General features: G+C 41.6%; 1 protein-coding gene across 1 annotated transcript; it reads left to right on the top strand.

The window, feature by feature from the left end:
- The first annotated feature begins 1,126 nt into the window (after positions 1–1,126).
- Positions 1,127–6,716, top strand: KRT24 (keratin 24). The gene is made up of 8 exons (XM_003942811.2): positions 1,127–1,741; positions 2,874–2,956; positions 3,424–3,580; positions 4,306–4,467; positions 4,566–4,691; positions 5,331–5,548; positions 6,302–6,414; positions 6,613–6,716. The coding sequence occupies exons 1-8, from the start codon at positions 1,127–1,129 to the stop codon at positions 6,714–6,716; spliced, it is 1,578 nt and encodes a 525-aa protein (XP_003942860.1).
- Positions 6,717–10,969: the final 4,253 nt, after the last annotated feature.

Raw genomic sequence — 10,969 nt, 5'->3', positions numbered from 1 at the left:
AGAGCAGAGTTGTATTTTTTATACATGATCAAAATCCTTTGATCCACTACTCACCAACATTCTAGACAGCTTGCAGATCACAGAATCAATGTTAGTCTGTATAATGACCAGAAGACATGAATGGAAACTGTCTAAAGTACAAAGGAACAATAAAAAATCCATGAAGCACAAAGTGAACTCGGGAGGGTTCAGAATCTATAAAATAACTCCAATTGTAACACTAGTTATTAGAAGTAGATACAAATCCTCTTTTATCTTTAAAATGAAGGCAGGAGATAACAGCATCATCTCTTCATTTCTTGAAATTTGACTCAAGAAGGAAGTTGCTCTCTTTATGTAAGACTAGAATTCAACCAGAAAGAAAAGCATATTAAAACAATCTACCTAAAAACTTGTCCAATCTTTCTTAGACATTATCTACTTGAGAAAACTTGTCACTGAGAGCTAATAATACTTACCTGAAAAACTATTATGTTTTCCTTATGAACTATAAAAACACATAATTTTATACAAAATACAAAAAGTACAAAGGAAGCAATAATTTAAAACCACAAACTTCAACAACCTTAAAAAAACATGCTGATTGAAACAATCAAAGAGATGGATGCTTAATGAATCCAAAATTATTGCTAATGTGAATGCTAATTTTAGCTTTTGAGAACAATACGAATAAAAAGATACATGATTGATGGGAAATTTTTATTCTCATATCAAGTACTTTAATTACAGTTGTTAACCTGGTGATATTCTCTGCAAATGTGAAGTCATGAAGCAAATGTAATGGAAGTACACTTCCAGAGAAGAGTTACCAATCATCAAAACCTCTGAAAGATTAAACCAATAATTCTGAAAATCTCTTTGTTTTGTTCCACCTTCTTCTTTTTTTTTTTTTTTTTTTTTATTGATACAGTAAATGCCCCAGGGCTCTGACCTAGCTTCAGAGAAGTATTCAAGAAAAAGTAATTATCCAATTACAGATTAGCAAAACTGTAACAGGGATTAAGAAGTGACAGAGAAAAGGAACACCCTCAAAGTGTGTATATAAAGGCAAAAAGGCAGCCTTGAATACACTCCTTGTCATTGCCTCTCCTATTCGCCTGGACAAGCTCACGTTTGCAGGAGCACTATGTCTTGCTCGTCCCGCCTCTCCTCCTCCAGGGCTGGAGGCAGCAGCTCAGCCAGGGTGTCTGCTGGTGGCAGCAGCTTCAGCAGTGGAAGCAGATGTGCTCTTGGGGGCAGCTTGGCCCGAGGCTTCCAAGGAGGAGCCGGCAGCTGTGGCCTGAGTGGGGGGTCCAGCGGTGCTTTTGGTGGCAGCTTTGGAGGGGGCTTTGGTAGCTGCTCAGTAAGGGGTGGTTTGGGGGGACCTTCAGGCTCTGGGGCAGGCTTTGGTGGGGGTTCTAGCTTTGGCGGGGTCTCTGGATTTGGCAGGGGTTCTGGATTCTGTGGGAGTTCTGGATTCAATGGTGGTGCTGGTGGAGGCTTCTGCAGCTATGGTGGTGGTATGGGAGGTGGTGTTGGCGATGGGGGGCTTTTCTCTGGAGGGGAAAAGCAAACCATGCAGAACCTCAATGACCGCCTGGCCAATTACCTAGACAAGGTCAGAGCTCTGGAGGAGGCCAACACTGATCTGGAGAATAAAATCAAGGAATGGTATGACAAATTTGGGCCTGGGTCTGGAGACAGTGGATCTGGAAGAGATTACAGCAAATATTATCCAACAATTGAAGATCTCAGGAACCAGGTGAGACTCTATCTATGCCTGAGTTTCTATTATTTGTGAATCTTTCACTTCTATTCAGATCAGGTACTGTAATGAAAATTTTAAGTTAAGATATTAATTTGAAAACATATTTGCTTATTATATGTGCAGAGTGGGGCCTGATGTGTCTTAATCATTATAATACTTTATGTGACATCCAATCATGTTAATTTTCTGTTTGCATCTCAGTTTCAGTATTTCTACATAAGAGTAAAATTTATACAATGCCAGGTAGCTAATCATCATTTCTATATAAGCATGATGGCAGTGAGTCAACATTTGTTCAGTCTAATTATTTATGATTAATTCTGACAGATTGACATATGTTAGTGTCTTACTAGATTTAAATAGTCTTTAGGATTATTTTTCTTCCTAGAAAATCTGGTGCAAATATTACATAAGAATGTAGTAGAATCTAAAATGTTTAGCCACTCTTGTATGGGAAATATATTTTTCAAGAGTTTTTTTTTTAAGTGAAATACAATTTTTGCACTATTTTCTGAAAAAGCTCATGAGAAAATGATCTAACAAAGTAGCAGAAATATGCAGAGAGCTATGTCCTATAAAACGGGGTCCTGTCCCTAGTCCAATAAATGTGCAACTGTTACCATTTTGCAGAAAGATTTAGTCCTAAATATACCAGCCCCAGATATAAAGGTGTCATTACTAAGTAAGTTTGCAAAGTAAGTCACCTTTAAGAGCTAATAACACAGGCTGGGCACAGTGGCTCATGCCTGTAATCCCACCACTTTGGGAGGCTGAGGCGGGCAGATCACTTAGGTCAGGAGTTTGAGATCAGCCTGCCCAAGATGGTGAAAACCCGTCTCTACTTAAAATACAAAAATATTAGCCGAGCATAGTGACATGCACCTGTAATTCCAGCTACTCAAGAGGCCAAGGCTCAAGAATCACTTGGCAGAGGTGAGCCAAGATCTCGCCACTGCACTCCAGCCTGGGGACAGAGCAAAACTCTGTCTCTAAACACACACACACACACACACACACACACACACACACGAGCTAATAACACAGGCAACATCTACCCTTACAGGCAGGCATGCAGACACAAGGTAAAAATCATTTGTGATTCATTCACTATTAACATCTTTTTTAGATCATTGCTGCCACTGTTGAAAATGCTGGGATCCTTCTGCAGATTGACAATGCCAGACTGGCTGCCGATGACTTCAGACTGAAGTAAGAAACGAAGACTTGAAAACAAGTGTTATACGAAAAATAAAAATTTATTTCATTTTATAAATATATATATTTATATATAATATATATTTATATAATATATATTTATATATATTATATAATCCTCTTATATATAATTTTATATATAATATATAAGAAGATTATGACCTAACTTTACAAACATCCCAAGGGTAAACTTTAGACCACTATTTCACCAAAAAGAAAAAGAAAGAGATAAATTTAGAATGACAATTGTGTTACTAAAAATGTTAGACTTGATTAAAATTAATATTAGACTGGCATTTTTCTTTAGAAGAAAAAATTTCCCAAGGGAAAACTTAGTAACCTTTATTTATTCAAAACGCCCACAGGTGAGAAGTTTTTCAATATGTAAGAATGGAAGGTACTCTTTGAAACGCGGCCAGGTGAGCTCACGGAATTTATTGCCTTCCTGCTGCCCCTTCCAGGTATGAGAACGAGCTGTGTCTCCGGCAGAATGTGGAGGCTGACATCAATGGCCTGCGGAAAGTCCTGGATGACTTGACCATGACTCGCTCTGACCTGGAGATACAGACCGAGAGTCTCACCGAGGAGCTGGCCTACCTGAGGAAGAACCACGAGGAGGTAGGAACATATTCTACGTAAATGACATACTTCTAACATACTTCTCCCCATATGCATTCTATACAAATAAAATTGGCTGAACGCAGTGGCTCATGCCTATAGTCTCAGCAACTGGGGAGACTGAGGCAGGGGAATCCCTTGAGCCCAGAAGTTGGAGGCCACAGTGAGATATGATCGTGCCACTGGATTCCAGCCTGAGCAACAGAGAGATACTGTGTCTCTAAAAAGGTAAAATAGGCTGGGCATGGTGGCTCACGCCTGTAATCCCAGCACTCTGGGAGGCCTAGGCAGGCGGATCACGAGGTCAGGAGTTTCAGACCAGCCTGACCAACATGGTGAAACCCCATCTCTACTAAAAATTCCAAAATTAGCCGGGCATGGTGGTGTACATTTATAATCCCAGCTACTCAGGAGGCTGAGGCAGGAGAATCACTTGAACCCGGGAGGCAGAGGTTGCAGTGAGCCGAGATCGCACCACTGCACTCCAGCCTGGGCAACAGAGTGAGACTCTGTCTCCAAAAGAAAAAGTAAAATAAATTCAATTTTATCTAAGTGAATTTCCTACACACCATGACCAGAAAACAAAAGTAATCATGAGTAAATTATATCTAGATTTGATTCTTTTTTCCTTTCGGTGTCCTGCTTTCAAATTGTTGTCTAGGCACATTGTAGGAAGTCTTCGCTTTCCTGTATGCATCACTATGGCCTTTTTTCCTTCGTGCTAGGAAATGAAGACCATGCAAGGCAGCTCTGGAGGGGAGGTGACCGTAGAAATGAATGCTGCCCCAGGGACTGACCTGACCAAATTACTGAATGACATGAGAGCACAGTACGAGGAGCTGGCTGAGCAAAACCGCCGAGAGGCTGAGGAGCAGTTCAACAAGCAGGTAGATCCTCTCTGCCGAGCACCTAGGCCGGGAGCCACATACAAGCCACTTCTGCTCCTTTCATCAGCCTACATCAGCTGCGTTATGTTTGTATTTAGAGTGCATCACTGCAAGCACAGATCTCCACTGATGCTGGGGCAGCCAGTTCTGCCAAGAATGAGATAACAGAGCTGAGACGTACCCTGCAGGCCCTGGAAATTGAGCTCCAGTCCCAACTGGCCATGGTATGTGCAAATAGCGATTCACGTTTTCCAACAGGGAGTGAAGCAAATGCTGTTTTCTTTCTTTGCCAAGAGGTTCACTAGGCACATCAAAAGGCAGTGTTAAGGAGAGCTGTATTATGATCATAGAAAGCATAAAACAGTTAAAGGTAATGTACTCTGTGTCGAATAAAAGATTTAGTTTAAAAAGGTGTGCCGCCGGGTGCGGTGGCTCACACCTGTAATCCCAGCACTTTGGGAGGCCGAGGCGGGTGGATCACGAGGTCAAGAGATCGAGACCATCCTGGCCAACATGGTGAAACCTCGTCTCTACTAAAAATACAAAACAATTAGCTGGGCATGGTGGTGCGTGCCTGTAATCCCAGCTACTCAGGAGGCTGAGGCAGGAGAATTGCCTGAACCAGGAGGTGGAGGTTGTGGTGAGCCGAGATCGCGCCATTGCACTCCAGCCTGAGTAACAAGAGCGAAACTCCGTCTCAAAAAAAAAAAAAAAAAGTATGCCAACCAAAATTAAAGAAGCAGTAATATAACAATCCAGGTCATATTGTGAAGGGGCACTGCTAGTGCCACATAAACTGTATTTTTAAAAAATCATCCAGTGACTATTTTCATCATGAATTTCGTATTTGCTTTTTCTCTTAGAAAAGCTCCCTGGAAGGAACCCTAGCTGACACAGAAGCTGGCTACGTGGCTCAGCTGTCAGAAATTCAGATGCAGATCAGTGCCCTGGAAGAGCAGATCTGCCAGATCCGGGGTGAGACTGAATGCCAGAATGCCGAGTACGAGCGACTGCTAGACATCAAGACACGCCTGGAGATGGAGATCGAGACCTACCGCCGCCTGCTCGATGGAGATGGAGGGTAAACCAAAGTCATGAACAAACTCAAAAGCAGGCCTTAGTGAACTTATTGCATAAAACCAACATGGGACTCAAGGATTGGACTTATTCATGTAGAATAATAAAGTAGCAGACACAGGCTGGGTGCAGTGGCTCAGGCCTGTAATCCCAGCACTTTAGGATCACTTGAGCCCAGGAGTTCAAGACCAGCTTGGGCAACAAAGCAAAACCTCGTCTCTACAAAAAATAATTTTTAAATTAGCTGGAGGCCAGGTGCGGTGGTTCATGCCTGTAATCCCAGAACTTTGGGAGGCCAAGGCAGGCGGTCAGAAGTTTGAGACCAGCCTGGCCAACATGGTGAAATCCTGTTTCTACTAAAAATACAAAAATTAGCCAGGCGTGGTGGCATGTGCCGGTAGTCCCAGCTACTCAGGGGACTGAGGCAGGAGGATCACTTGAGCCCAGGAGGTTGAGGTTGCAGTGAGCTGTAATCATGCCTCTGTAATCGAGCCTGAGTGACAGAGTGAGACCCTGTCTCAGGAAAAAAAAAAAAAAAAAATTAGCTGGGCATGGTGGCGCACACCTATAGTCCCAGATACTGGGGAGGCCGAGATGGGAGGATCATTTGAGCCCAGGAGTTCAAGGCTGAACAAAAAAGTAACTGATACAAACCAATTAAAACACATCCAAATCTTCATCATGAGGAATCCCTGGGGTGGAGGGTTTCTCCTGCCTTTGCAAACTGCAAAGAAAACATAATTCTTTTCTTCTCCACTGGTTCTAGTTTTGCAGGATTTGATGGTAGAAACTCAGGATCCACAAACATGGGATCCAGGGATCTGGTATCTGGTGACTCAAGATCTGGAAGTTGTTCTGGTCAAGAACGAGGTAGACTTTTTTTTTAAGTTGATGCTGATTCTGTAACTTAAAAGTAAAGGCATACTTTCCTTGTCATAGGAAAAGGGTCTGCTATTGTTTACATATTCTTACCCAGAGAGAACACGTTGAATACCAGCAACTGAATTTCTCTTGCTCTGTGTCTCTGTGATAGTTTCCAGACTGACATTGTGATCCCATAATTTTCAGATTCCAGCAAGACTAGAATAACGAAGACCATCATAGAGGAGTTGGTGGATGGCAAGGTTGTCTCATCTCAAGTCAGCAGTATTTCGGAGGTGAAAGTTAAATAAGGAAATTCCGGATCAAGAAGAGTGTCTTTCAAAGAAAAAAAATCAAGAAGGGCACAAGTGAAGTAATGGCATCAATCTAGGCATCTTTCTGGATAACTTCAGGAAAAGTTTTAGTCCAAAAGTGGATGACTAGCCAATTTTTCTGCATCTTCTTATTTCCTCATTAGAATGTTCTTAAAATAGCTGAATTGACAACTTTGCTCTAATTGTTTCCATGCTTCAATAAATTTACTTTTGCAAGTTAATTATTCTTTATATTTTTTAAAAAGTATTTTACCTAGGAAGAAAGCTATCCATTATGATCTAGCTGCATGACTGTATTACTAACGTGAGTTCATTGTTTATACCTTACCTTTTTTAGACATTTCAGCTTATAGCCATTTTTTTTTAATGTGGGCATTTCTCATGACATCACACAAGAACTCAGTGGCATCATAGCTGAAATTAGACTACAGTGTCAACAGTTTAGCCCACAAAGAAGGATGTGATTATTTTGATAATCAATTTATAATTAATTAATGCCTAGTTTATATATGTCCATTACTGAACTCGGTATTTCATAAGATAAAAAAGAAACTCAAAATATGCCTCCGGGCAGGCACGGTGGCTCACACATCTAATCTCAGCACTTTGGGAGGCCGAGACAGGTGGATCACAAGGTCAGGAGTTCAAGACCAGCCTGGCCAATATAGTGAAACCTCATCTCTACTAAAAATACAAAAATTAGCTGGGTGCGGTGGTGGGCACATGTTGTCCCAGCTACTAGGGAGGCTGAGACAAGAGAATCGCTAGAACCCGGGAGACAGAGGTTGCAGTAAGTTGAGATTGTGGTGCTACTGCACTCCAGCCTGGGTGACAGAGCAAGACTCCGTCTCAAAAAAAAAAAGAAAGAAAGAAAGACAAAAGAAAAAAAAAAGCCTCCTACTTCAAAAAGCTCACATTTCAGCAGAGAAGAAAAGCTAAAACACAAAGAAGACAGCAAACAATAAAAAGCTATTAACAGTAAAGACTTGATTTCACAATCTGCTTCAGAAGTGACATAGGAATCAGACATGTGTGTTTACAGAGCATTTAGGACAGGGGCCAAAACAGAAGAGTCATGGGAAGTAAGACTGGCTATGTGATATGGCATCCGACTTCTTGAAACCTTGAAAGCCCCAAAGAGAAGAGATCCTCAGGCACTCGTTCCCCTGCCAAATCTAGCCACATCTTTAGCAGATACCTGTCACTCCGCCACTGGGGTTTGTTTTCACCACTCTCCACTGCTAAGATCTTTCACCCCATCAGTAGTCACAGCCCTTTTCTGTCATTTCTGTGGTATCCCTGAAGCCACATGGCTTTGTCTTGTCTTGTTTGGGATGATGAAACCTGTTATGACTAGGCAGGAGGCGGTTCGGGTCCCAGGACGAACCAGGCATAGCACCAACCCAGGCTGGACATGGACTTTCTCAATCAAATAATTTAATATGCCCATATCGCAAATTAGAGAATCAACTCTATAAGCCAGTCCTCAAGGAAAGAACATGGGACATGGCATAAAAAGCCAAATGTAAAGTTATAAAAGGACGAACCTGAACATGATTCATGTAAATTGTATCTTCCAATATAAAACCAATTAACATGTCATTTTTCATCATCCGGGCATATTAAATAAAACACAAAATTAATCTCTGGGTACACCATGACTTCTGCTTAAATAGTTAACCACAGAATAAGGTTAATTGCTAACCACAAAATAAACATTAAACCACTACTCAAAGAAAAAGAGCAACGTTGTCTTAAGTCAAAGCTGTTTTCCACCATCAAATCATTACAATAAACAAAACCCTGAATGTTTCTTCCCCGCTGAAACACTAAAAGTATGAACCAGCTTATCCAGCCTGGATCCATAGCTCAACAGAAATAGAAATCTGCATGAACAGCCTGCAGAACATAAGGCCATGGTGGCCACACCAGGGAAGCTGCTCTCTTTGGGTCTTCTCAAGTCTAACCCTCTAGCTGTGGATCTTGGCCACCTGAGACCTATATTCATGGCTAATATTATCTTCATGTCAAGGCAAAAGTAGGAGGCTACTCTGAAAATCATCTCGCAGTGAAAAGCCTCACTCTGTTCTTCCTTGGCATACATTAAGATGTTGCATTTATACTGAATGATTGTTTCCAAATATAGAAAAGGCCCAATCATAGACACCGGGATACTGAGACACAATAAAATGTGTTGCTAAGGGCATGTTCAATTTTGAAAGCTGAAACTTTTGAACCATTTTGGATCATAAAACATATTCAGAGTGCTGAATAAAATGTTAAGGGCATGGTGTTCATACATTATCACTGGCCTTAAACTTCTTTTAAAACTATACAATAGGAATATGTTTATTGTGAGACTCTGAAGTTCAGTTCTCCAGGCAATTTTTTGTTTTGTTTTGTTTTTTGTTATAGCTTCTCCCTCTGTCGCCCAGGCTGGAGTGTAGTGGTGCCATCTCAGCTCACCTGTAGCCTCAACCCCTGTGCTCAAGCAATCCTCCCACCTCAGCCTCCTGTGTAGCTGGGACTACAGGTGAAGGCAACCATGCCCAGCTAATTTTGTTTATTTTTTGTAGAGATGGCTAATTTTGTTTATTTTTGTTTACTTTTTCACTATGTTGCCCAGGCTGGTCTCAAACTCCTGGGCTCAAGGCATCCTCCCACCTCGGCCTCCCAAAATGCTGGGATTATAGGCATGAGCAACTGCACCCAGCCTCAACTTTTGAATGACAGGAACACCTTTCTTTTTCTGAGAGTGGATTTATCATAAGAAGGGAGAGCCCGTGCCTACATGCACATGGGTTTTCACCCATTGGCTTTTGATCCAGAGATTCACAGGGTTGTTTTTTTTCTTTCTGACCTCAAGGAAGTATAAGCAGGAATGATGAGAATGGTAGATGTGGCATCCATCCTCACCAAGACTAGAAACAAGGTTTACAGCAGGCAGCTCAGAGGGAACAGCGAAAGCATTTGAGGCTCTAAGGAAAGTGGCCTAAAGTTGCTTCATGGAATTAGACAGTGTTCACCCAAGAGGAGACAAACTGGGGATATAAATCACCCAAAATGAAGCTCAAGTAATATTATCCAAACATCCTCCTCAAGTAACAAAATGCTGCAAGTGATAAATCACTTCAAAAAATTTTCAGTGGCTGAGATATGACACTTAGATAACAGAACATGTTAATCAAGCCCTTCTGAAAACAAAGTACTCCCATTTGTAATATCAATGCCAATACAAAATCATAAGGTGGAAAGAAGCAAATGTTTATAGTTCAACCACTATTTTTAAAGTTAGCTCTTAAATAGCAGGTAAAGGACAAGCCCAGAGGTATCCTGTATACAAAGCTTGGACTTCCAGAGAGGGGGAGCGATGAAGTTATTTTGCTGACAGAACCACAAGGAACATGAAGGCACATGCGAGCTCATAACAAAATTGCAACAGGATGTGCATGGCATGGCTCAGTCACCCAGGCTGGAGTGCAGTGGCGCGATCACGGTTCACTGCAGGTTAGACCTCCTGAGCTCAAGCAATCCTCCCACCTCAGCCCCCAAGTAGCTGGGACTACAGGTGTGCTTCACCAAGTCCAGCTAATTTTTGTATTTTTTGTAGAAATGAGGTTTTGCTGGGATTGCAGGAGTGGCTTACACCTGTAATCCCAGCACTTTGGGAGGCTGAGGCAGGTGGATCACTTGAGCCCAGGAGTTTGAGACCAGTCTGAGCCACATAGTGGGATCCCATCTCTACAAAAAATATATATATACAAAAATTAGCCAGACCTGGTGGTGTGTGCCTGTAGTCCCAGCTACTCAAGGGGCTGAGGTGGGAGAATCACATGAGCCAGGGAGGTTGAGGCTGCTGTGAGCTGTGGTAGCACCACTGCACTCCAGCCTGGGTGACAGAGTGAGACCCAGTCTCAAAAAGGAAAAAAAAAACAACAACAAACTAAAGAAAATGTAGCTATATGTGGTTCCACTTGTGATGTAAAAGCGTTACAATAAATTAATGTCTATAATTAACCTAAATAGATGTTTCTACAGTAAGTGATGTCAAACATAGTAATTTTTTTGAGCAATCCAAAGGAGGAGAAAAATTAGGAGGGGAAAAGGAATTTACGTTTCATAAGCATGTATTATGTTTATAAATACTTTGTATCTATGTTTATATTTTATTTCACTTAATCCACAAACTCTCTGATGTAGGTACATGGCAAGCAAGTGGAAGATTTACA

This window comes from Saimiri boliviensis, chromosome 17 (genome assembly GCF_048565385.1).
Source record: "Saimiri boliviensis isolate mSaiBol1 chromosome 17, mSaiBol1.pri, whole genome shotgun sequence".
Classification (NCBI taxonomy): Eukaryota; Metazoa; Chordata; class Mammalia; order Primates; family Cebidae; genus Saimiri; species Saimiri boliviensis.
Note: the sequence above shows the minus strand (reverse complement) of the source record. Positions and strands in the feature narration are given on the sequence as shown.

Bases quoted from the DNA above. Each gene is read 5' to 3' on its own strand.
- KRT24 (XM_003942811.2), top strand. From the start codon at position 1,127: ATGTCTTGCTCGTCCCGCCTCTCCTCCTCCAGGGCTGGAGGCAGCAGC. The intron at 2,957-3,423 runs GTAAGAAACGAA...TGCCCCTTCCAG, and splicing joins GCCGATGACTTCAGACTGAA to GTATGAGAACGAGCTGTGTC. The intron at 3,581-4,305 runs GTAGGAACATAT...CCTTCGTGCTAG, and splicing joins TGAGGAAGAACCACGAGGAG to GAAATGAAGACCATGCAAGG.